Source organism: Cyrtonyx montezumae, unplaced genomic scaffold, assembly GCF_038088225.1.
Source record: "Cyrtonyx montezumae isolate F1298 unplaced genomic scaffold, pur_monq_1.0 scaffold_1, whole genome shotgun sequence".
NCBI classification, from domain to species: Eukaryota; Metazoa; Chordata; class Aves; order Galliformes; family Odontophoridae; genus Cyrtonyx; species Cyrtonyx montezumae.
In genome coordinates, this window is record NW_027071825.1 from 15,345,697 (window position 1) to 15,373,545 (window position 27,849).

General features: G+C 37.0%; 2 protein-coding genes across 3 annotated transcripts; one reads left to right on the forward strand and one right to left on the reverse strand.

The window, feature by feature from the left end:
- The first annotated feature begins 766 nt into the window (after positions 1–766).
- On the forward strand, positions 767–10,089 carry CUNH1orf146 (chromosome unknown C1orf146 homolog). The gene is made up of 8 exons (XM_065745884.1): positions 767–824; positions 1,931–2,102; positions 2,272–2,471; positions 3,147–3,259; positions 5,233–5,326; positions 6,398–6,566; positions 8,276–8,354; positions 9,967–10,089. The coding sequence occupies exons 1-8, from the start codon at positions 767–769 to the stop codon at positions 10,087–10,089; spliced, it is 1,008 nt and encodes a 335-aa protein (XP_065601956.1).
- On the reverse strand, positions 9,659–27,038 carry GLMN (glomulin, FKBP associated protein). Of its 2 annotated transcripts, none has more exons than XM_065741498.1 (18): positions 26,971–27,038; positions 25,905–26,030; positions 25,695–25,814; positions 24,692–24,800; positions 23,408–23,651; positions 22,841–22,940; positions 20,887–21,074; positions 20,414–20,467; positions 19,487–19,517; positions 19,052–19,141; positions 18,616–18,657; positions 18,434–18,507; positions 18,039–18,123; positions 16,295–16,401; positions 15,370–15,433; positions 12,740–12,863; positions 11,323–11,405; positions 9,659–11,199 (listed from the first exon to the last, which is right to left on the reverse strand). In XM_065741498.1, the coding sequence occupies exons 1-18, from the start codon at positions 27,034–27,036 to the stop codon at positions 11,092–11,094; spliced, it is 1,815 nt and encodes a 604-aa protein (XP_065597570.1). In that variant the 5' UTR covers positions 27,037–27,038; the 3' UTR covers positions 9,659–11,091. The 2 variants fall into 2 exon arrangements, with proteins under 2 accessions (XP_065597570.1, XP_065597560.1); XM_065741488.1 differs by having other exon boundaries at positions 16,295–16,404.
- Between the last annotated feature and the right edge of the window lie 811 nt (positions 27,039–27,849).

Here is a 27,849-nt window from a genome sequence, read left to right on the forward strand (position 1 = left end):
TGCCTAAGACAGGTTCTCTGCTGTGCACCTAGGGGTTATTTGACATGCTGCCAGACAGCCCTATTCTCCCTCTCTGCTTCAGCTTCACCTGTACATGAAATGCACCATGTAGACACAGAAAAGGACTGCTCATGAGAATTAAAGCTAGGGCTAGCAGAACATCAGAGATAATCACTTACAGTTATTGCTGCTATGACTAAATGAAACCAATTCCTGTTCTTTACCGTAAGAGCAGCATAAAAATCCTTCCACTTAAAATTACTTCGCATGCTACTTGATTCATTATTAGAATTCAAACCATGCCCCTTAATGCACTATTCAAACACTCAAGAGTCTAAAGCTGTAGAGGAATAGAAGATCCTTCATAACATCAGATATTCACACTGAGCACTGAATTAGCATAGGTATGACAGCAAAGCAGATTTCAGCTCTTAATATCAGGCAGAGGATCCCCCAAAAATCACTTATCAGAACACTTGGCAGAGGGAAGGAAGAATGTTCTGAAAAAACTTTCAGTTCAAGCTCTGTTCAAATAGCCTCCTACTCAGATGGAAGGAACCACCTGCACTTACATTTCAACTCTAAGCAAAAAATAACATTCCAAAATTAAACCTAGTCCAGTATATAGATACTGATGATCCTCAGGTAAGCAGATTATTAAGGAGATAATAACAACACACCTCTGGAGACTAAGAATTTGACTGTTGAAAATGTATTTTTGCTTGTTTGTTTCTGTATAGTTACTGTAAAAATCTTCATGCTAATCATGGTTATCCTAGTGGTAAAAGGACAACATTCCTCGGAATTACTCAGTTTTGCCATTTGTAAAAATGTAGCATCTCCTACAGAATAAGTCTCAGCCGGATGTCAGGCTTAAGGAAAGAGAAGCCAAATCACACAGCCAGACCCAGCGTCACATGGCACTGCAAAACCCACGCTAGGCCCCTACCAGAATTGTTCCCTGCCCAGCACCCAGCTTGGGGCTCAGCATCCCACTGCCTAAGACTCAGGCCTGACAATTGCTGGGCAGATATGGCTTTTACATGAGTGGCAGCAGGCTCTGCTCCCCTACTTAGAGCTTAACACTCACAGTCCCATTTTTATTTCTACTGCAAACCCCTGTCAAGTGCAGTGACAGGCAGAAATACAGAGTTACACAGAAATTACAGACGTTTAAAAATAACAGTTGCAGTCAAAATACCAACAGGAAGCAATTTCACTAATTGAGGTTGCTTTCCCTTGTTATTCTGAAAATATCTACCATGCTTTGAGGCCTCCCAAGTGGGTGCTGTGAGCTGCAGCATGGAAGAAGACAGTTTCCTGTGTATTAAGTGGCTAAAGAAAAAAAGATGTCTGCCACTTTCCCCATTGCCTAAAGCCAGTATTTTTAACCTCTGTTAAGTTCTTAAGAAGCGTAATAATTTGTTACGTAGCACATATTTCTAGCAGTAATAAAAAAAAAAAATCTACTCACCTGCTAAAGATCATTTTCACTGTGAAAGGTCATTTTATTCCATCCTAAAATTGTCATTTTATTCCAAACACTTCAACAGCCCCTACTCCATACCCCAGGGTTTCTCCAGCACGGTGAAACACAAATCCATTCTCCATGTATGTGAACTCGAACCACACACCAGCAGGCATCAGCCAGATCAAACCTCATCACAGAGCTGCCTTACTGTTATATAACTGCACCCATAGAGAATGCCTGATGCTCTCAATGCCTCATTTGTGTACACAGTCATGGCAGCCTGAAAAGGACCCACTGCCTTGCAGGAAATAGCTTCACCATTCATTGGCCCCATCAGAGCCACACAGAGCCTGGACACCCCACGCACGTGTTATTCTCCTTCAGTGTGCCGACTAACACGTTCACGCTTCGTGGAAATGTAAGAATTAGGAATTAAAACATTTGACTTACTGCCCAAAGCAGCACAACGTTCCCACGCCGCTGCAGCGCGACATAACCAACCGTTGCCACATCCACCCAGCAGCTGCAAATCCACTTCTGATGCACTGCAACACGAAAGAGGAAAATCGTTTGTAAGCCAACAAGGCGCGACTCTGCCCCTAAGCACGCCGGGCAGCGCGCTACTTCACGCGTACGTACATATTTTAAAAGTATTCCATAGAGCTAGAAGAGTTCTGATTTTCATGAGAAATACTGTTTTCAATACGCATCTATGAACTCGCACACTGAGTGAACCACAGAGCAGGAAAACAATCCTTTTTTTTTTTTTTATTCTCCATTTTTCATACTATTTTTGATAGCGGGAAGCGCGAGCCCCACCTCCTCAGCGCCGGGGGCGGGAAGCGCGAGCACCGCGGCTGTGCCCGGCCACGGCAGCGCCCCTCAGACGCAGCTCTGCGGGGCCCCGCGCCTCGCACCTGTGCTGAATACCAGGTTCGTCACGCGAGGAGAGGCTCTCGGGACAGAAATTGGGAGCAAAGCAGCGCTCTCTGCTCAGCAGGTATGCCTCGGGTGGGCAGCTGCACCCCCTGGCACAGGGCAGGGGGCCTCAGGCAGCAAAGCCTGCAGAAATGTTTTCTTGAAGCCATTCCAAGCCTCTCTCCCGGTTATGCCTTCAGATACAAGCTTACATAAAGATCCACATCAATGTCTAAATACAACACTTCTGTATACAATCCAGCAGTAGATATCTAAAAGCACCTTGGAGCACCAGATTCTGCCTTGCATTCTAATCCATGGGTGCTAATGCCTTAAGTGTTCCATCTCCTCAATTAACAGATTTACCATTTTTCTCAATTTTGTTTTTGTTTTTTTTCTTTCCCATTTGTTTTACTTCTTCCAAAAAGTGCAAAGGACAGCACAGCAATGAGAGTGGGGTACAAAAACCCCAGGCTGCAGCAAGAGATGATATGCTCAAATGCAGCAGCTATAAGCACAGAAACAAAAGGGAGGGAAAAATAAAATCCACTTACCCTTTGAAGGCATCAGGTAGGCAGAGATCTCTAGTAAGACACCTCCACTGCCAACCCTTAAATGAGGTCTGGGAAGGGCTGGATCCTGGCTCCACCCCTCACTCAGATGCACTGCACACACCTGAGCTCCCCTGGGCTGGCCCTGCTTTCCCACCAGGTGCTCAATCACTGCTTTAGGCTGTGACTTAGCATTTTTGCTACAGGACTGCAGCTGACATTTCCTCACAGAGCCACTAGAACTGTGAAGATGACAGAAAACAGGAGGCAGGAGCAGCCAAAATGGACAACAACGGTTATTATGAGTGCAGGTCTGCAGGTATGATGCCATCTGCCAAGAGCAGAGGCTACCTAAATCGCACTCGAAGCAGCGTTTCCTATGTTCTGGGCCTCCAAACACTATGCAATGTCAGGCAACATACTTTGAGGATAAAGCATTGAGGTTATCTGAAGTTGTTTCTACCATAGCATTCATTGGCTTTTTTTTTTTTTTTTTTTTTTTTGTGTGTGTGTGTGGTTGGTTTTGTTTGGCTGGGTTTGTTTTTGTTTTGTTTTTTTTTTGTGGATTTTTTCCTTAGCTACTTCTGTACATATTTAGCACCCTTACCACTTCTATTCTGAGTTGCAGTGCTCTAGGCTCATCCTCCTGACTCATTGTTTTTGCACTGTACTGATGCTGCTTTCAGAGACTACTATAAATAATTCTATCAGGGATGTTTTTAATTTTCTGAACTTCTTCCTAAATGCTTTATTTTCTACTTTATGTTAATTTCTACTTTATTTATATTTTATTACTATTTTCTACTTTATGTTACTTTAGTGTTAATGTTGGGATAAATTATTACTCAGTAAATGTGCAGTTCAACTTAAAATAGTCTTACAGATAGCGATTTATAATTATATCTGTTAATTTTAATTCCCCAGTAAAGTGAAAGGGGTTGTCAAGGAGCTGATAATTAGTTCCTGCAGCTGAGGCTAATTTCATGCCAGCTTGAGAGAATTTAGAGGCTGAGGGCTTTGGCTCACTATCAAGGATAGCTTGCACAAGCTTGGTTAATAAGGCTACTACTCTGTCTTTGTTGCACAGACAGATGAATGGTATTGAAGTAATTCTTGAGGTGCCTCAGTTTAAAGACTGTTTACTGGGGAGTAACAGCCTGTAAATTGTTCCAATTTCAAGAGCAACTTTATCTGTAACAGGGTGAGAGGTATCTGAGGGTAGTGATCACATCAGCTACGCCAAAATAAATGGCTCTTACTCATAATCGTTAGTATAGACTCCCAGAAATGGAAATAGCTAAAGTACAAGTCAAAGATCTTTTAACAAAGATATTATTTTCTATCAGTTTTGGTTAGTTGCGCATCGTGAGCTTCCTTTTCTACCTATGTAGTTGTCCTCTTCTTAAAGTTGTTTCACATTTGTGTACTGAATAATTCCATTTCAGCGGTGGCTTTGAAGCAGAGAATTTTCCAAAATTGCAGTTACATCTCATAAGCAGCTGTCACTGAGCATTCCCATTCCATACAAATGCAAAGCATAAATTTTCTGGTTACTCCCTCCTTCGGACATCCCGACTTTATTTTGTATTCTTCCACTAAATCGTTAAAGCTCTCTTTATGGCAAGTTGCCTACATTTTAAATGGGTAATTAAAAACATTTTATTAGCTAAAGAGGATTTAGCAGTTTAATCTTTAAAATGTGTGGGTTTGAGCAGCTTTTACAGAGCATACTGCAGAAGTGCTTTCTGCAGGCTGAAAAATATATCCAAACCCACTCAGTTCCTCAAATGATTACGCTGCATAGTGCAACGTTCTAGTTTTCCTGACTGGATTGTGTTCTGTCAAAAACCGTTAATGAAAATCACTTCCTATACAAATCTTCTGAAATATCTTTCAAATGAAATGCTGACATCAGTGAGAATAATGCAGTCTAATTAACTGGAGCATTAGAAATACACTACTGTACATTCATCAATTCCACAAATCCTATTTTAGCATTTATTACAAAAATAGACTGTAAAATGTTTGAGCTCTTTTATGTTTTATGCGATGGTTTCCTGTGGCAAACCGAAATGTATGCATACAAATCACAATTCAGTGATCTGAGATATCTTTCAATACAGATATTCTGAAATGTAATTAACATTATAAAAAATTTAATTCAAAATTTTCAAAGTAAGATTTAAAAAAAAATTACAGAAGGATCTTCAGCATCACCGCTTAAATATTCAATGTTTTAAGAATATTGCACCTAACTTGTTGGCTGAAGATAACCTGTTAAAATTTATTTAGAATCACGAAATCTCCACAATTCTACAGAGGCAACAACACCGAGTTCGATATTCAGAATCAGTGGAAATGGGTTCCGTCATATTTTCTCTCTCTGGTACAGTACTTTGTTTTTACATTCCTAAACTCTAATGAGGCACAAGATCAGGCTCTGTTGTAAGCTGTGCTGAACTGAACAGGAGCTGCCACGTTGGAGTGTCATACAGTAGTGGGAGGAGCAGCAATGGCACATAAACCAGAGGCTGCAACAGAGCATTTCCTGGATTAAATGTTGCCATTGGTCTCTACATTGTATTTGATGATAATCAGAGGAACTGTTTAGCAAATTCTTATAACTGTACAAGTGTGTTGAATGCCACTTAAATATAAGATGACCATCAAAATACTTAGTATTTGTGGCTACAAATACGAGAGAGAGCCTTGACTTTAATCGTCCAAGTTGAGTTTGCAGACCTGGTAGTAACAAGGAGATGAGAAAAAGATTCTTGGAGCTGTTTTGAGTAGGAAATTACTGAAACTTCAACCATGAAACATCTGTCCATCTTCCATAGTGCGGAGGATGCTTTAGACAGACAGACAAGATCCTTAACCTGAAGCTTTCCTGAACTGTAAGGACTAACAAGGCATTGATTGGCCCAGGCTTTTGCATGCTCTGTTGTTTAACCTTCTATAGACTTACGCCTTACCTTTGAACTTAACTGTTTTTGATGGGATTATAATTTCATTTTTCATGGTAGACATTTCCGTTCAATACGAAGATGTTGCAGGTATATTTGCTGATCTTATTTCTGAATCAGAATTGCTGAGGTCTTCAATCATTCTGCATTTGTTTTAAGTTGATACCATACAGCAGATTCTTGCTCCTGAAACATCTGCTTACAAAGGCGTTCAGATGTCTATAACTTTGAGTGAATTGAACACTATTTTTATAATGTTATGGCAGAAAACAACGTCCGAGTTATTTGTAGTTTTACCTTAAAATAACTAGTAATTACTGGCCAAATGTCACACTGCATTAAACCATCAAGATGCATTAATTCACTTGCATTTTTTTGTACTACTGGCTTTTAAACTAATGCTTGAATAAGAATTGCTTCCTGATTAGGGTATTTGTAGTGAGAACACCTAATCACATCACCGACACAAATCATATCAATCTCTTTAACAGGTGTTGCATTTATACTGTCAGACACTCAAGACTTTCTTGTGAGAGGGGAGGAACAGTTTTTAGAAAGAATTCAGAAGTTTATAAACATACATCGGAACAGTTTTCTGGTTTTGTCAGCTGCTCTTCATGGACCACAAGAATGGAATGTAATGTTTAAGATTCAGAGAAGGTATTATTTCAGCAACAAAATTTCTATTGCTAGGAAGAAATGAAGTTTAACTGTTTACTCAGCAGTTTCGGATTCAGTTGCATATACATTGTTGCTCATACACTGGAAAATTAGCCAAAGAACGTGTCTATTACTGGAAAATGAAAAGAATTTTATGTGAATCAATCTGACATGATAGTTAACAAAAGGAGATATTCCCTCCCCCCCCCCCCCCCCCCAAAAAAAAAAACCCACCACATCCCTCCTGTCACTTTAGGGCTATATAATCTTTTTCAAGTTTTTCTCTCACACTGGAAAATGAGGCAATTTTCTTAAAACTTTTTTTTTCCTACTTCTGTCAGCATGTTTTCATGGTAATCTCAAAAAAGAACAAGTACATTTTATTCATAGAAAAGGCTTCATTGTAAACTATAGATTCTTTACCAGGTTTTAAAATCTGTTCACTTGGAATAGTGTCTGTTACACTGAGCTAGAACAATGGAAGTAAAGCCTGAAAATTTGCATTTTTTCAGTACATACCTGCTCAGAATAGATATCAGATTCTGTTCCACACCTCTATCCAAAACTGTTTTCTGGTAGGTACAGTAATCTTTGCTGCAGCTCATTTTCACTCCTGACATCAAAGTGACTATTTCTTACGGCGTCTTTGATCTTTACCTCCCTGAAACTAACACCAGTTTCATTATATCCAGGGCACGTTGCCAAATGCTGATGAATGGCTGAGTGTATGGGATGAAATATAGGAAATCTATTATCTAGTTGCAAAAATTCCATGAATTTTCATGAGAGTTCTTACAAGCTCTGCCATCATTCAGCAGGAACATATTTTTCAGCTGATGGTAATGCTAATGCTCAATCTATATTTCAGCTGATACCGTATGTGCGTTGATCACTAAAAAATGTGATGTTTTGAGAACACATTCCCTTTTAGCAACTCAGAAATTTAAATAAAAATATTAGTTTTATCATTGCAGGCCACACCAGCTTGATGACAGACAGGGTACAATTATACTTTAGATACACATGCCTTATTACTAACTGGCAGCTAGTTTTGGCATTGTAGGTAAATCAGTGACTGAGCTTTTGCACTGGTGGGGTTGCAACGTATGCTATATTCTCAAACCATAAGTCATATTTTGGATTTGTTTTTTTAATCCCCTGATTAAATTATGTAGACTTGGATGTTCTAATGAAATTGTTAGAATTACCCCATTATCCAAACGTACAGATGGTTATATTTAGTAGTATGATACAAAGATGTAGATCAAATTCTGAGGTATTTTTAGCATAACATTTTTAGATCCTTTCCTGTGTTTTGTTGGTCATGGAAAAAATAAACACATTTTTTACTGCCACTTTGAGAACAGTCTTCAACAGCACAACAAAAAAGTGTTTTGTTCTCCCTGAACATATGCACACTTAGGAAATTATGACTGACTGACTTGTCAGGGAGTCCTAGAAACAAAACAAAAACCCTTCAAAATCCCACCTAAACAAATGGTGTAGAGATGGGATAGATAGGTATAAAATCGGCAGGAATTTGCCTGTTACCTTAAAAGATAAAAGCAACTTTATTCAGCTTAAGGTGAAAGCAACCTGTGGTGAAGACAGAGAAGTTGTTTACATTATGTGGAATGTTTTTTTTTTTAGTTTTATGGCATAATTAAATGTGCACTCTGAAAGTAACCTTAATTTATTTTGATATGTAGATTCCTGGGAAGCAATTTACATATAATACCAGTTCATAATACTGCCGAAACTGTTAAGTTAATGCTAACTATAGCTAAGGTAAGTCTAGTTAAATATAATTAAAATGATTAACTCCTCAGAACTTCAGAGGTAGTTTAACATGGAAAACATCTGTTTTTCCTTAATGGATCATTTTGCATCATATTGACTATAATCATAGAATCGTTTAGGGTGGAAGGGACCTTAAACATCATCCAGTTCCAACGCCCTGGACTCTGGCTGCTCAGGGCCCCATCCAACCTGGCCTTGAACACTTTCAGAGATGGAGTATCCATGGCTTCTCTGGGGAATCTGTTCCAGTACCTCACCATCTTCTGTGTTAAAAATTTTCTTTCAATATCTAACCTAAATCCCTTCTCTTTTTAATTTAAAGCCACTCCCCCTTCTCCTATCGCTATCTGCTCATGTATGAAGTCACATTACACAACCCATGTTACACAGAGGTGGGACTGTTGCTCAAATGTTTTAACTGAACACTTATACTACTGGTAAAGGTAATTTTAAATTAATATCATGCAGAAAAGCAATTAAGATATTTAAGAGTTAATCCAGCTCTTATTTACCTCTGTTAATGTAGGATGTCACCATGCTTAACCCAGAGAAGCTGTGGATGATCCTTTCCTGGAGGTGTTCATGGACCAGGTGCATGGGGGCCTCAGCAACTTGACCTAGTGGGTGGCAACCCTGGCCCAACATATGGATCTAGATGATCTTTAAGGACCCTTGCAAACAAAGCCATTCTATTAAATTAGAAAGTCTTCATTTCACTTGCTAGCACTGAAGTGACATGAGATTAAAATGAGATTTAAAATGTATCGGCTTCTGAAGTAAAGTAGTAATCTGAAAACACCAGTTACCTGCAGATTTTTAAGTGTTGCACACGGTAATACATTATTACTACAGCTTAATGAGGATAATTCATCTATGTAACAGCAACATACCTGAATGTATAAACATCCTCACTAAAGCCTGAACTGCTTTAAATATCATTTTCCATGAGAATTCTAACTTAGATGCTATCTACAACAATGCTAGAACCATCCCACATACCAAAAACAAAAGCAGTATGTTAGAGAGCATGTTAGAAACTATATCTCATCTACTGTATGTTAAGAGTTGATGAATGCTTATTACAACATTGAACACTGTATTTTTCTAGCTTTGTATTGGATTCTGCTGCTGTCTGGCCCAGTTTCTTAATGCAGCATTAACCTAAAAGCTTTTAAGATTACTGTTGATCCTATGAAGCTGAATCTGTTCAGAATGGATACACCAGACATCAACAAGACAGCCCCATAAGAAGTCATGATAATACATACCACAAATATCTCAGTTGCCTTTACATTATTACTGATACAGTACAGAGTCAATTCAATGAGCTCTCGCAAGATAGCCCCTAATTATCATACATCCTAAAAAATAAGTTTATTTTGACCTAGGATAAGGGACAAGGCCAAGGGAGCAATACCATCCACCTAGTCCAAATCTACCATACCAACTTCTGTAGAAATACTCTCTGGATAAGCAGATGCAATATCGATGGGAGTAGTTGTTTTAGGACTGGTCTTGCCAGATAAAGAGATATAGAATCTTCATTTTTCAAAACAAGTGAATGTGTCCTACTCATAACATATTTTTTCTTTCCTCCAAGATGAATTCCAAGCCATGTGCAGATGATATTTCTCACAAAATGGCAATGACAAAAACTCACATAATAGAAAACAGCCCAGTCTGGAAGATGCTTCAGGAGTACCAGCAGTTGCACAGTAATTAATTTAGTGGGGAGTTTTATTCATAAATAAATTATAGCAGCTATATTTTAAACAATATACAGAATGTTCTTAAAATATACTGTTGTGCTTAAAAAAACTATATATACAATTTATGCATTTCAAACAAATTTATATGAAATAACTATACAATGAAATATAGTATACATTATACTATGTTTTCTAACAAAGTAAAAATGTGGTTTACCTGCACTACGGAGAAGTCATCCCAATGCTTGCTTTGATTCTGAACCAAGTATTCTGCATTCATCTGTTTATAGTAATTTCTCAAGATATGTCATGTATCTTAATGAAAATTTTATCATTAGAGATAATGATGACCAAAACAGTTTCAAAATACGGGTTTCCCATATTAAAATAGTTGTGTATAAAGCTTTACACAGTGCATTTTTAAACACAAGTTTTATTCATTCTTTTACTGTTTTTAATACCTTACTTAGCTCAAGGCTGATGTGTTTTTCTTTAAACCTGGTTTTGTTTGCCTTAAGCTATTATCTGCAGCTTATAGACCTGTTTGTAAGTATAGAAGCCTGTTTGTCAATATTAAAAAGTACTAATAAAAACAGCTGCTCCTTTAACAGTGCTTTTTAATTCACAGTTCTTCAAGTTACGTTATAAAAACTTCATAATTCAGATCATCAGACAGCAAGTAATCGAAAATATTTTGAAAATGAATAGAACAAGAAATGCACAATCATACAAAAACATCTTGTAGATATACTTCCCATACTTGAGGAAAAGCATCAAGTTCTGGAGATGAACACTTTAGTAAACGGGCCACCTCTGTGAATCACAGACAAAAATAGCAAAAGAAGGATTTGAAAAAAACAAAACAAAACATCAACAGAAAAAGAGCAGGATTTGCAATTTTCCTAGAGGCCACCCCAAGTTACTCACTAAAGGTTGGTACAGCCTTCTTTTCAACTCAAGTCTAATGATCAAAATGATCTTGCAAGAGGTATGTTAACTCAGATATTTCAGTTGACCTATATATTTTCTCCTATTACAGCTTTTAGTTTCACTTCAATGAGTTCTTCTACTCGAGCTAGAACACTTTCTATTAAATCAAATGTGAAGAGAGCTGAGTGTAAAACCTGAAATGACAGAAGAAATTAACGTTATTTTTTATTAGAAAAATTGATTTCTTTACTGACTACACATACATTTGGCTCCAGATTGAAAAGAAAACGTAAATACTTCTGGAACTGCAAACTCACCTGAAGTTGCATTTCAGTAGTCATGGCAGGCATCTTTTCCCCACTGACAGTCAAAGAACAAATTGTGTTAGAACTCTGTGACTCTGTAGAAGAGAAGAGCCAGACATCAGGCTGCTGTTCCAGCTGATTTTTAGAATCAAAAGAACTTTCAATATATTAGTATTTATGGACAGTAATCATTAAATCAGAAACATAAAGACTGAAAAAAACACCAAAAAGGAAAGGTACTGAACTTGAGGACAGGGTGAGCTGGATGCTATCACCGCAGTTACTATATGACTACATTAGCAAAAAGGCAATAGCTGGAAGCCTAAAACAATTTTATATAGCTAAAATTCTCCTTAAAAGGAAATATATAATCTGTTTGTTTTTTTAGATACATTTTTAATGCTTTCACATCCAGAGATATATAAGATGACAGACTTAACTTTATCATGAAAAAGGCTGCAGGTTTCTCTGTTTCTGACAGACTACTTATAGTAGACAAAACTACAAGGACCAATCTCAAAACTGAGGAGAAATTTTCAACATTCAGACTACTACTTGAAATGTAACATAATGCTTACAATTATTATACACTGGGGAGAAAGACTAAATCATTGGTATGTGTCCTCTCTTGAACTCAGACCTTTTATACTTTGACAAAGGCTAGAGACATGTAAGAAACTAAAATGAGCCTTTTCTTTAAAGGACTCCCTTTAGAAAGATATCCACAGGTTATCTTCAGGAAAAAAAAATCCCTTCACTCTGTTTTGTACTTACACAGTTTATAACAACACAGAAGGATAGGACTGGCAGCAAAAAGCTGTACTGACATTTCTGGCAGCAGAAGTAATTTCCTTGGGCTGCCTTAATTATACTGGAGACCATAAAGGCACAGAGGACCTGACATACGCAGAGTTGACCTGAAGCAGCTATAGTTTCATTCCTTTTGGAATATATCTGCTTAACCCTGAGCAGAATTTGATTCTATATGTCAGATTAAAAAAAATAAAATCTAGAATGTAATCCTTTGGGCTTTAAGACACGACCTATTTGCTGTGTGAATTATTTCTTCTCTTGTTAGCCTCCCCACACCTAGTATGAAACCTAAGGGCTATATATTCAAAGAGAGACTTAGCTGTTCCTGTCTAACCTTAAAATCAAAAGTATAAACGCAGAACAAGGTTTGAATGTCTTCATGTGACATTTCTGTCAGGTCACCGTAAGATTTACAAATATGAGAGAAAAACAAGTTCAGATTCTTCCAGATATGAAAAACATTAATATCAAACATAGCAACTGCTGAAATACTATGTGAAACCTCAAATAAAACCAATACTTAAATAAAGATGTGTCTATACAGTATTCACCAATTCCTTATTTCCAAAGTTTCCAATTATAAATGAAAACAAAAAAATGGAACAACACAACAAACCTCTTCTGTTCTCTTTCTTATTCTTTATTTCTGCCTCATAGTGTGCTTTTGACATATTGAGTCCAACATGCAGTGGTTTTAAAAAATTCTTCTCAATCTTGGCAAGTGCAGTCCACACACCTGTCTATTCAAAGAGAACAGCACAGAGAAGGTTGCGAATTATTTTCAATGAAGTATCGCAATGCTACATTTTGAAACATTTTTTCAACTTGTCTTTAATACATAAAACTTCTGTAGTGGGAAGGAAAAATAAATAAATAAGACATGCACTTAAGCACACATAGCATGGTGATATTTAAACTCCCCTCCCTCTCTTCCACACTTTCAAAAGCATTTACTGAAAACCAGAGGATGGAATAGTCAAGAAAATGGTCAAATTTAGTGTTATAGGCTGTAACTGCAGCAATGGAAATGCACATTTTCAACTAATTCTTGTAAATAAAGCTGAAAGGATCTTGATAAGTTGGTAGTGGGCAGACAGTAGCCACTTTCTAAGGCTACAATCTGTATGGTCAGACAACATAAATCACAGATTCCTCCTAATTCGGCAGCAAAATAGCACAAATGTTTGAATTAACATTCCTGAATTAACCCTGTATTGCAATGACAAGTGAATGCTGCAGTGAATGTCACGCTCCTCAGATATAAAACTCTTGTCTATATATTGCATGCAGTTTAAGAAGCACAGTAGGAATGTTAGTGGATATGCTGCTAGACCACCTTTGCATTCTCAACTGTCACAGTCAATTACATTGTACTAGCATGTAGGAACCATATGTGCTTACTTCCAAGGTCTTTTTACCTCTTATTTTTCGAACGTGTACCAAGTATGGACCATATTCCAATCTCCCTTAAATCATACACAGAAATATTTAATATTTGCTTACTGCAGAATCAATTCTTTTTCAAGTGGTACCTACATTTCTACTACCCACTAAAAAGTACAGACTCGTCACTGGTTCTGTTGCACCAGAAATTCAAAATTTGCAAGCAAGCTACAATCTCCATAAAGGCTTTATGATCTAGGTAGAAATACTGTCTTCCCAACAATTGTCTTCTGTTAAAATCACTATCTATATAAATTTCACATAGAAATATAAAGTGTACATGAATACATATATTTCATCAAAAGCAAGCATTAAGCATTTTACTAGAGTTAAGAGCTTAATGAAATCCCTAATGAATCCTAATTCTTTTTAAAGCTGTTAGATTCCTGTGCTCTGTATTCATGTCCTTAGGGGAAGGAGCCAAACCGACACATGAACCTCCTCTCCAGTTTGGGATGGGTACTAAGAGTTGATAATAATGGCACTCAGGAAGGAAAGAGATATGAAGGAAAGCTGCTCAAAAGCAAGGCTGTTCAAGGTTACACCACACGAGTGGAAAACTGTGCTTTGGTGCCTTATATGCGTGCAGTTACAAAACTGCTGTAGAAGGAAACATAAAGCAGCCTTTGTGTCTTCAGATACAGGAGCCATTTAAACGACTCCTTTCCTCAGGCAGGATCACCAAAGGGCAGGGTAAAGATGATGAAAATACGAATTCTCAACATTAAATGGTACTGTTGATTACAAGGAACAATTCAAAAAATTTTAATCAAATAAGAGCAGTAATTACTTCCACAAAAATGGTGTTGAAATGAAGAAATAACTATCCAGAAAAATCTGATTTTCTGTTTGATTCATGAAAGCACTTGTTATGCAGCAATCAAAACGTGAACTAAGATGAAAGGAATTATTTTCTTTGTGTTTCACTTGCACTGTCTGCAGGGAGACAAAGGAGAAGTCTGTAAGAACTGGCACGCCTTAAATTTAAGGGAAAATTTCAGAAAAGCTGATGTTATTTTCTTCTCCAACATCGATGACATCCTTTATGCCAAATACTAGAAAGGTAGTTACAGCAACTGTGCACAGTACTACGTATAGAGTTTTAATAATAAAAGAGGAATTCTTTCTTTCCTTACAGAGCTACACACGTACACGAAGTACAGTAGAATATAATGGGAGCATAAGTTAAAATCCCTCCATAAATTTGAGAAACAGATATAGTCTATATCTACTTAAATAGGAGATGAGAAATGCAAAATTGAAAGCTATTTTTACAGTTCATTTTCCTGATGCTTTTAATAATCAGTACCAACCATATAATTATTATTATTTTTCCATTCAAACACCATCCAGCACTCACAAAACTTGGAGTCACAGAACCCAATGCGCTCTAAAAGCGGATGAGAATTTTTCCTGTATTTTTGGAGAAAATGAGATGCCAAAGTCAATTAGCCCAAACCATAAAGTCAACACTGGGGAAAAACAACTGCCTTAGGATAATCAGAATATTTGTCTGACCATGCCATTGCTTACTGAGTTCAGGAAATGTTTCGCTGCACTTTAATAAAAGAAAAAGCTTCTTTACTGTAACAGTTAAGCATGAACACAATCAAATTTCATCAGATTAAAACAAAACATCACACATCTCCAAATACAGCTAAAGTACCACCTCTGGGTTACTGACCATTTTGGAAAATAATGCAAAAGCCACATCTATGAATAGAGAATAACAGTGTTCACGTGAATTCTGCTCAGTCCATGGCTAATCAAAAATCAATAATTTTCACATCAATTAGTACTTACTTGATTATCACTTTCACAATCCTTAATGACTAAATATCTCAGTAGATTTAGCGATGCCATAATCCTGTGAAATAAAAATATACTATTAATCACTTAAAGTGCAGATATTTATTACAGGGATAATAACTTTAATTGCCCCTTAGCCAGACACCCTAAAAGATCCATTTGTTCAAAGCGAAGCCACTCATCTGTTGAGCAGTATCAAGAGCACAGCAACTTCCCTGTTACAAGAGAAGCTGGCTCTCTGCAAGCAAGATTAAAACTAGCAGCAGACTGGAAGGTCAGTGATTGTGAGGGAGGGAGTTTTCTCAAGTGAGAATCACATTACAAAAAATTTATAATATTCATCAGCAATAATCCGAAGTTGATTTGCAACTACCATGAAAATGTTTTATTATTATTATTATTTTACTGAATTTTTACTCCTGCATGTTTTTTGTGTATGTTTTTTCTCTTACCATACTTTTTAGCAAAAACATTTCTTTCTTCCACATAAACACTGTTTGCTGTAAGTTATATTGAATAATTTTTATACCCCTGTGGAGAGACACACCACATTTCTTCTGTGACTTATATTGCTAAACTTATTCTTCTGCTTCCACACAGAGCTGACAAACCATACATTCCTGGAAGAATAACGCTTTACCAGTTAGTTCTGTAACCTGGCATCAGGCCTTATATTCTTGGGGAACACAGAAGGAATTCCTCTTATTGTCAGCATCAGCATCACTGCAACATTTTTCTTTACAGAGTTACTTGAAAGGATGAACAGGTGAAATTTACATCTCTATTTCAAAAAATCTACAATGCATTGATGTTTTCACCTGATTAGTTACATGATGTACCTCTCATTGTAGTAAGGAGGCCTGAAGACTTCTAAGTGATTAAAAAACAACAGAAGCCTCTGACTGCGATTACAACTCACCTATCTGAGTTTTGGAGAAGATCTGTCTCAGCACCTTCAGGAAGCAAAAGCACTAAATCTAGAAGGGAGATCAGGTGATGTCCTGTAAACCAAACGTTGTCATGTGCCTTCTGAAAAACAATACAAAAAGTTTATCTGAGTACATAATTTAAACCTTAAACTGAGATACCTTAATGAAATCATAAGCAATTTAGCATAGATAATTTAATGGCAAAGGGTCTAGAGGGCAAGACGGGAGGAGCTGATGAGGTCCATGGGTTTGTGCAGCTCAGAGCAGAGGAGGCTTATGGCAGCTGCAGCTTCTCACAGGGAGCAGAAGAGCAGAAGCTTGTTACAGACTTGCAGCTATATGGTAAAGACCCTCCTCAGTATGAACAGAGCCCCTGCACAGTGCTGACTAAGTGAATACACCTCTGAAATTATCATGGCCTCTTAAAAAGAGTATTCCACATCAGTACAACAAAGCTGGGAGCACAGTTATTTTGGAAAGATTCCACCTTGGTGAAGTCTCTACCTCAGTCAGAGGTGTGGAAGGTCGGATAAATACCACATACAGGACAAAACATATACAAGAGGGAAAAAAGACAAAGCCAGAAATGGATTGGAAGGAAAGCAAGAAGGGTCATTGCATTAAGTCAGGAAACGAGGAATGTGGAAAGACTAACACTGGCTGGGCAGTGAAATAAGTTGGTAACAATTTTCTGTTGTTATCCATTTATTTATATCTTCTCTACAGCAGAATTATTTGCAACAAATCTAGAATATTCAAGTCCATATAATGAAATTTATAAATTATTTTGTCTTTTTGACAGCTAGGGCCCTCTACAGAGAAGAAATGTATTCACAGAATTCTGAAGCTGCATAGTCAACAAATCCATTAGTAAAGAAATGTCAGAGTATGTTCTACCTATTCAATTTTAGTGCAAGCCCTTTTTGGAAGAGTTTTTAAAGTATTATCTTCTTTAACCTCTGCTGATTCAATATACGGGACAGACTACAATCTAAAAAAAGTACTTCTTTGTTTTATACCATTAATATGATATGAATTATGAATAAATGTATTATATAAATGTTATGACAAAATATATTTATATTTATAAATATAATATATTCTATTGTCCTATCTGACAAAAAGGAAGACCTTAGAGATCAAATTTGCTTTGAAAAAGGGCCCTAAGCAGTAAAAATGAGAGGAAAAAGCAAAAAAAGAAGTTAACTATTAACATTTTATTAAGTTTTCCAATTTTCCAATAAATGATTATAAAATACGAGGTTTAAATGGCTTTGATCTAGCTCAACTCTTTCTGATGAATTTTGCATTTGTGAAACACTCATAGTATAATGCTGAATGTCATTATAAAATACAAGATAAAAAATAATAGTTCCCTCTGGACTGTAGCACTTGAATAATATTCAGAAAATGAGGAATTGTGAGGATAAAATAAAATACTGTGTAGATCCTCTTTAAGGACAATGTTTTTCATGTACAGAAAATATAATAATAACCCATTTAAAAAAATGCAGTAGGACTGTGTAATTTAAAAGCACATATGAAGAATCATAATGCAAAGAAGCCAAATCAATAGTAAATCATTTCCCAATCTTATGCTTCCATTCAACATGTGGCTCTTCTGTTTTTCTTTTTTAAATGCATCACTCAAATCTTAAGTTATACATATTTTCTCAAATTCCTTCGGATACAGTTTTGAGAAGGCAATTTCTTTTTCAATAGTAATAGGCTTACCGTTAATGATAAATGAATCTGATCTTTTATATTTTTAATAATGTATCCTTCTACACCAGCATGGTTGCTTGTCTTCAGTAAACACCTTCAAACAAAAACAGATGTTATATCTTCAAACCTGCCTGCATCATTAGCTAAAGACTTGGATAACACTAAGCCTTATTCACTCAGTGGGAGTTTCACCACAGAAAAATAAGATACATAACCTTTCAACACTGGGTTACATCTGACAGCTCATTGAAAAGGGGCAACTGACATTCATTATTTATCCACCAATTAACATAGTAAAGTTAACATGGTTTACCAGATAGATAAAAACGATTTCTGACAGTTTGTAAGTAATGAAGTTGCAGCGAGGCTTGTATTATACTATCTATGGTAATTTGAATGCATACCTGAATAACGTATATTTTCCCTCTGCTTCAAATTTATCTATGAACAATTGCAAAATATTCAAACTCTTCTTTCTCTAAAAAAACAATCATATACGTATTAAATACTAATAACAAAAAGGCATTATCTGATTTATTCTAATTAAACTCGCTATATAAATCATCCTGTAGGTCACATTACATACCAGATGCTCTATGGGACAAAGAGTCATAACTTTCACCAAATCCTGCAGTTGGACAGAAACAAATTCTAATTACATGTCCGTTATGACATCACATTGAACAAAATCTGTTCAAGAAATTAACAAGCCAGGCCATGAACAGTTGTGTCCAAATAAAAAACTAGTGAAGCAGCACACTTGTAAGGAAGAAGCAAGAAGTAGCAAGAGCTATCTGAAGTACATTTTAGATGTCATTATAACTTCATGCTGCAGCATGAATCAGAGGACAAACAATTCAGTATAGCATGCAATTCAGTAGAGCATGGCACTATAGGTTTCAGTTTGACGACACAAGTGCAGGAACGCTGAGATAGCACATCCTCCCTCCAACACTGAGGAAACAGCTAGGTACTGCTTATTATCAACTACAAAGGCAGTTCTGTACATTGTTTCTTGTTACCTGAGGCACATCAATAAATTCTCTGAATTCCAAATACTGATGGAAAAGGCCATTATCTTCCATTCTCAATAAAGAGCTCTCAAACAGATCCTGCAGGTGAGGGAGAGAAAACAAATGCCAACACTCTGCATATATACATAGATTTGACCTATACACTTAACATTTCATGGCTAAAACTACCTTTACTATGATTCATATATTTGGAGCTCCTGGGTGCTTTGAATTTAAGTGGCAGTGGTAATTTAAATGTATAGAAATTTATTGAACGCTGCACACATTCATTTAAATGTTTGTAAGACTGAAGAACGTGTAACTAAGCCCCAAAATATTTCTCAAACTGTTACCTGAACCACTCATACCTTTCTAAGATCACTAAAATTGAAAAGAATAAGCATTCTAACAACGAAAATTTGATTAAAGGAAGGGTAAACTTACAAGTCCTTTAGACAACACAGATTCTTCTGTTCTATAAAGAAAAAGACATCAAGTCATAAATTAAGGAGACCTTAATGATGATGTTTCAGATGAAATAGCAGAAGAGATGCCAAAAAGGAACTTGGCCCATGACAATTTTCATTCTGATTTCTAAATACGATGTCTTCATTATGTCCCTCAAAAAATTTTTAGAATATATTGAGTATATATAGTAAACAAAAGCCGTAAACTAGACTCCTCTCTTTAGGATCATAACATTTAGGTTTTTTCCCTCTTAATATTTGCTCATACCCCACAGGTATCAGAATATTAATGGATTAAGAAAATGAAACTTTTTCCAAATTATTCTACGAGCATATATAGCTCTGCAAGCCAAATTAAAACAAAGCAAATCCTACAAGGAAGAGGCCAAGAAGTTTTGTTTTACTAGGAAATGATAAGGAGTCATAATCAGAAACCTCTCCCCTCTACACCAATGCTAGAAACTATCTGGTCAATGCTGCTGCTTATGGAGGGCAAAATAAATACAGAGAAGCCTGGTTTCTCTAGAAAGACAGACCTCTAATCAGTGCTTAACTGAACGCATTCTGATATGATACACTATCTTGTAGTCAGTAAACTGATACAGAATTATAAAGAAATATACACTAATTATTCTGCCTTAATTTTGAATTTTTGAATAAATTTTCTAAAAACAATAAATGTGCATTTTAGACAATTTGTTGAAGCTCTTAGAAAAAGAGAATACCATGTCATAGAACTCACAATTAACTGACAGCTTTAAGAATCTCCTCTGAACTTACTTGGTTTGATTAATTATTTTTAATCAAAATTTGATTCTGTGAATTATTATAAAAGACCAGAAATAAACCACAGGACAGAAAGTCCCCTCTATTATCTGCAAATCCAAATATCATATGATCCTACCTTTTCAGCAGCACTCCTATATGTGTCATATTGCATTGCAGAAGGTATGCTGGACTGAAAAAGAAAGGTTTACATTAAACTGCATAAGCTACATACATTTTCACAACTAATCCATCGGACAGAATTGGTTCTTTTGGAAAAGTCTATAGAAGTATATTTACAAAATTAATAACTGAAATAGATGCAAAGCACTACATCCAGTTTCCATTTATAATTCATATGTTATCTATCTCTATCATTTTAATACACATTAGTTTTCAGCAAGAGATTAATCTTATCAGTTTCTTTAAAAGGTCAGATCACCTGCAATCAAACTGTAATAGAGTAATGTGCAGGACTGTTAAACTACATAAATGATATGTAAAACTGGTGAAATAGAGTTTTCATTAACAGCTATAAAAATAAAAGAGTTTTATTTTGCTCAGAACATTCCAAGTACAAACTTAAAATAAGTGAGGAAGAACAGCTCTTACCTAAATACCACTGGGAAGTAATTGATACCAAAATGCTGAACAAACACCAGGTATGACAGACATGCCAAAGAATCAGCAGAATTCTTTCTCTCTATATCCTCAAACTCCTCGTTCTCCCAGTGTGATCTTCTGCTTTTATGATGTAAAAACACTTGTGGCATTAATTCTCTTATATCCAGCAAAATGTCCTAAAAAAGGAAACTAGATTTCATTAAATTGCCTTTAAAAAAATCTGTATGCTGAATAAATCACAAACCTTAAGCAGTATTTACAGTAACATATCTCAAGTAAGGTATGTGGACATTACTATAAATACTTTGTGAATATTTATGATACATCCACAAATAAAAAACCTTCTGGGAAAAAATAAATATTGTCAGAAAAATGTGTCGTGGTTTTATTAAGATAGCAAAGTCAAGCACTCAAAAGTTAGAAAAGACTTAATAAAAGCCACCCTGCAAAATGCAGTCTGGCTTTATTACCTACAGACACTACGATTAATAATGGCTTCCTGACCACAATATGCCACAAGACTTGTGTTTTTCACAGAGCGCTCGGTATTCTGCTCTCTGATCACTAAACACTATGCAGCACAGCGTTTACCTGCCAAAGGCACGCCCTGTTTTAAAGTTAGAATTGTTCTGTGGCCTTTCCAGCAATTCACAGTGAAGAAATGAAACCCGAGAACTTCACAGCTATTATATGAGCATTCTTTTCCCCAACACATTTATGTGGACTGAGAGTGAGTGCAATTTCTACTGTATGGACTATAAAGAAGCAGAGATTAACTGACTGTGATACACTGTGGAAAAAAAAATGGAAGTGTTCGTGACAGAAAAACTAATTACGTCTGAAAACAACCCAAAGTTTTGCTAACTACATTGTGTGCTTGACTTTACAATCTTAACATTGAGATGTAAAATTTGATGCGCATAGTCTTCAACTTTTACAGACAAATTGGAAAAGAAAGAGTTGCATCACATAGCAACTTCCAGACTTGCTTTGTGTGCACGCATACACACACACTCATAGTGATTTCCTCATCTCAGATGGCTTCAAGTCTTCCTTTTGAGATTTGTCCAGTCTTAGTCTGTATCCCTAGAATAACCTGACCCAGTCTGACTGCTTTTCCAGGACTAGTTCTCCCACTATACCACACAAAAAGCCACCTTTTTTCTAACTCATTGGCTGATAATTCACAGCCAGTTTCAGCCTTCTTCCTCAGATGGTTGGACTTCTTCAGTTCTTCCAGCTTCAATCCCCACTCTACATCTTCTAAAATGTCCATTGCTCTCCATGCATTTTTCAGCTTTTGTCATTTCTGTGTGGCATGTGTATTACCCTCCTCTAACCAAAGTTAACAAGAGAATAAATTTCAAAGCTCAAATTTATATCTGTTCCTTCATAGAGTTAATATTAAAACAAGAACAAGTGTATCCACAGTTACTGAAATAAAACCAGAATAACTGCATTGGTAGCATGGAGTAGCCACGGTCACACTGAATTTCCAGCTGTAGCAGCAACAGCACTCAGGCAATAGTTTTTATTCCTTAACTGCCAGCTGGCACTGCACTTCAGGCAATAAGAGATTTCTATGTGCAAAATTTGGATGAATACTTAGATTTTACCTTCACTAAGCAACAAAGACAATACTTCAGATATTTAAAAAAAATCTTAACCAGGGAAAAAGAAGCAGTTAAAACAAAGTAGCAGCTGCTGATTCAGAGAACAGTCCAAACGGGCTAATCAAGGAGCAAAACTGCATCTGTAAGGTTTAGAATTTCCAAGGACGGAACCTTACCCTACTGCAGGCCTTTACATACCCACGTTATCTTATGGGGCCCGCTAAGCCATCACACTAAGCAGTAACAGAAATGCAGTTAACTTCCTACTGGCAGTTCTGAACCACACAACTGCTCTGGCACACACTCTGATTCATTTTGACTGCACTTACTATAATTTCAGCTGCAAAGTGCCGAAATGGATGTTCTTCAATGCCTTCCACTTGTTCGAGCTGAGCTGTCAACAACGGGTATTTCAGGCTTTTCATACAGCTGAGAACAACAGGTGAAACTTATAAAATCTCACAAATAGAGACTACAGCAATGTCATCAGTTGTCAACAACAGGGCCTATATTCATTTTGGTGCTGTTATTGCTGATGTCCCAGGAATAGAAATAAAAAAATGTCTCCCATAGGAGCATTTCCTAGAATTCACGTCCAGAATAGGATTATCCTCACTTCTGCACCTTTGAGTTGAAGCACAGGACTATCAAGTCAGCTCCATACCAGAGACTAATACTTCTTCAGCATTTCCTTGTACTAAAAAATTTTTACTATTCTTCTTTCATTTCACAAAAATGAAAAGAATTTTTTTCTTTTTGAAATGCAGCATTAATTTATATGTTGGCAGCACTATAAAAACATTAATAAGATTATTTATTTACTGTACATGTAATAAACGTCTACTGTTCATTTTGTTTCTTTATAGGAATACATTAAGCTAATATCAAATACTCACAACTTTAACAATTCTTCTTTCAACTCCATGTCATTGTATTCTGATGACTTTTCCACATTTTTAACTTCATTCACAAAAGGTTTAGCAAAGTTCACCACTGCATTACAACATTGACAGAGTCCAAGTTTATCTTCTTGTATTTGTTGTTTTGTATAAGGTACAGGCAAGGGAGTGAGCTGATTCATAATCATGGCCAAAGATAAGCCTACTGAGTAGGCCTTCTTGTTCTGAAGTTTCAAAAGCACTGAAGTGAAGAGAATATTTTGAGACATTAAGTTAATATTTGCTGGAGGAAAGCATGAACAACAACAATGGGCTTGTATAAGAAAGGTTTCACTTTCAGGGGAGCAGAAGGACTAATATCTCAATTCAGATGAATCAGTCCAGCAAGGCTAAACATCATCAGCAGATCTATTTCACAGTAGTTAATATGACCACACAGTTGAGAGTGATGTATTACAACATTTATTCAAGCTTTTTCAACATTCCTCATTTCTCTCTTGCAAAGTCATGAAGACTGAAAAAATTGTCTTTCTAGAACTAGTCTAAACAAGATAGTATCTATTTATCTGACCTGGAAAACCTCTTTACTATGGCTTTTCTGCTTTACTCTTTCTGTGCTTGACAAAAGACTTTCTGCTGAGATCTGACTCTTCACAAAGCAGCTCAGAGCTGTCCTATTCTCTGTGGGTCTCGCAGACTGAGGAAGCAGCACAAGTGGCTTTCCATTTAAACTGAGCACAAGGCACACTGGTTGCAGATTGGTTATGCAACAAAATGCAAACTTCTCATTATCAAAGTGTTCTCTTGTTAAATTCTAACTTAATCCAGTAACACAGCTCAGAAATTGCTATAATTGGACTTAAAAGTTGATAAGGTGTGACTCAATCTCACATACCAAGAGAGAAACTACTACTGGTTAACCTACTTAACTACCATCTTAATCTACCCTTTTAAGTTTTGTATGCAAAACAGAAGAATGCAGGTTTTCAATTCAAATATTCCAACCTGTTTCAATTGCAAATAGAAGTTTTATAATTTTAAAGTTTAAAGCAAATTAATTCTCCAAATCTGTAAGTCCGTGTAGTTCTATTTCTGTAACAAGAATGTGAACATTTTACAAGTGCAAAAAATATCCAAATTTTGCAAATGAAGAAAAATGTTGCTTTTTCAACTGAGGCTATCAATCCTATTTAAAAACTTCTCAAATGACCCCAGCAAAGGCTAAACTAATTTGATAAATAGCTGTCCTTGTCAGAAATCACATGAGAAAGTAAAGGTTACCTGTCTGCAAAGGCTGAAGCAGTAACATGATAGTCTGGCACACCTGCTCTCCTGATGCCTGTTCAATCTGCTCAAGTAGACCCAAAAAAAGTTCCTTTGGATTGCACAGCTACAAGAGATGAACAATATGTATGTTTTCATTGCCATAGTTATAAAACATAAACCAAACAAACAGGAAAAAAACCATCACAAACTGTAATACAGAAACTCCTGAACATTAAGAAAACAGATTAGAACATCCAAAATAGTCTCTAAAGAAACAAATTTTAAAGAATAAATACATCCCTATAGTTAATGTACTATTCTGAGTGTATATGCAATTCCATATAAGCTGAAAACAGAAATCAGTTTTAGTGCCATTAGAGTTGCCACATTGTATAAGCACCTGAGAGTACTTTAGCAAGAAGTTATTCCTTGGTAGTAGAGAGAAAAGAAAAACTTCAGTGTGAATTTCACTCCGTTTGCAAATTGTTTTTCTAAGTACACCAATGAAAAGGATTTGAAAGGGAAATTCCTATAGATTAAATCTTATTTCCCTATTACTTCACCAGAATCATTAGATACTCACTGTCACAGTCTGAATCCTGCCAGAGTCCATGAAGTGTTTGGACAACACTCTCAGACATAGGGCTTAAATTTTGGGTGGTCCTGTGTGTAGCCAGGAGTTGGACTCAGTGATACTTGTGGGTGCCTTCCAATCACTCTATGACCTGCCATAAACAAGAGGTAGCCTTGCTGTGGCGACACTAACTGCAAAAACTGGTCACTAAGAACTTTGTATTGGACAATGTCTAGCCCCATTGTGTCTAAAATTTTCAAGATTTATTAAAAAGTTAACTACCTCCAAGAACGCTACTGCTGTGTCTACTTCAGATAAAACCGGCCCACGAGTTTAACAGTGGTGTGGAATGGACAGAAGAACTCAGAAGTATTCATGTCATATTTTCTCTTGCAATTCTTCCTTGCAATTATCTTATTACAACCGTATATTTCAAAAACTTACCTGCACCAACTGATCTAGTATCTTCAGGCAGTGTTCTCGCTTCTCATCTTCCTGTTTATATGCTAAAATACATCTAACAAGAGGAGAGGTGAGATTCCAACCCATATTCTTGATAATAACCTACAAATCAGATTTTCAAAGAATCAGCCAAAACTGGACATTTTCTAAACCTAGGGGGATCATATTCATGAAAGTCAAACTTAAACTCACCTTATTTTTCACATTTTGAATCACTTCTAATAATTGAGCAGCGTAACCATCTTCTAAACATTTCTGACCTGCTACCTGAAACAGATTATAATCTTCTCCTCTAAAATCAGCTTCTTCCAGAATTTGCTATGAAGAAAATAAGCACGTTTTAAAAGGTAAATACACAAATAGGTAAACATAAGCTTCCATTTCAAAATTAGATGTAGTGTCACTGAACCTTTTCTTTTAATACATAGAGGATAATACATAAGATGTTACTAAGAACTACCGCAGAAAATAAAGCAGTGTTTTAGTAGCTATTTTTAAGTCTGAACTACAGTTTGTTTTTTCTCCCAACAATCTGCTGGTGATACAGAGTACTGGATCCAGTTCCGAGTACTATGTCCAGTTCTGGGCTCCCCAGTACAAAAACAGAGACCTCCAGGAGAGAGTCCAGCGAAGGGCCTCAAAGATGATAAAGGGCCTGGAGCACCTCTCCTATGAGGAAAGGCTGAGTGAACTTGCTATGTTCAGCCTTGAGAAAAGAAGACTTAGAGATGAACTCATTAATGTTTATAAATATCCTAAGTGTGGGAGTCAAAGGGACATGACCAACCTCTTTTCAGCCATCTGTGGTGATAAGACAAGGGGTCATAAACTTGAGCATAGGAAGTTCCACAACATTATCCAAAGGAATTTCTTCACAGTGAGGGAGACAGAGCACAGGAACAGGCTGCCCAGGGAGGTCATGGATTCTCCTTCTCTGGATTCAAGACCCACCTACCTGTGCAGCCTGCTGCAGGGAGCCTGCTTTGCAGAGGGGTTGGGTTCGATATCTATAGGTCCCTTCCAACCCCTACAGTTCTGTGATTCTGTAATATGTTCCCTTAGACACGTTCTGCTGAGAGAAACAAGAACACTTCCTTCTCCAAGAGGGAGAACTTGGGATAAGCACCACAGAGAAGCCGATGAAACATGGAGACTGAACCTAGATACCAGTGAGATTTGCTAGCAAGTGTCTTGTGTTTTGAAGTCATAAGGTAAAACTCTCACTGCTTGCATTTTGACTTTCATGAGAAGTACTTACGCATCTTTGTATTATGGCTTGAAGTTCATCAACTGCCATTATAGTATGACTTTGTTCTTCGGGCATTGAGAACTATTATGAATTAAAAAGCACAATATTAAAACACATGAAGCAATTACAGAAACTTCAAAAAATCACCTTATCAAAAAGACAGCAAAAAGAGAAATGAGAACAATCTATTAGCTACTGCATGGCCACATCCATTGACGACTGCAGCTAACACAGAGCACGCCGGGGCTCAGAGCACACCACCCACAGGCCGCCACGCTCGGAGCACTCTGCCTGCCGCCTGGGAGGGGTGCAGCACACGTAGGTGCCTGCCGCCTCGCACCAACAACGTTTTAGTGCAGCTGAAACTACGACGCAGCACTATTCATTCCCTTGCAACGTCTGGGTTGGCTGATCAAGCTGTCCTTTATCTCTAGGCACAACAGTTAAAAATTCTAGTTTGGGGGGTGTCTCTTTTTCAGTTTTAAGTAATTTCTTCTGCCGAAGTCTGGTTATACATTAATGCACGCTGTTCTCCGAGCTCTCCAGTTGTGAGGACGTTTCTAAGCCCCCCAGACCAACCGGGTCACGCCTCCGTGTGCCGATGCCTCTCCCCGCCGGCGCTGCCCGCCCGGCTCGCACACGCTCTCAGGCCTTAAGACTTAACCCAGTTTCTATTCGCGTCCTTCTAGCGGTTCCAGAGGCAAACGTACGGCATCGAAATAGTGAGAAACTTTCTGCTGCTAACACTCAGCGCTCTGCCTCCTCTAATAACGACACTCCTCAGCCTCCTCCCCAGGTGCGGTGCAACACACAGGCCAGCGCTGTATGTATCGGCTATGCCGATAGCATAAGCCTTTAACCCAGGGCTGAAGTAAAAACAAACGCGAA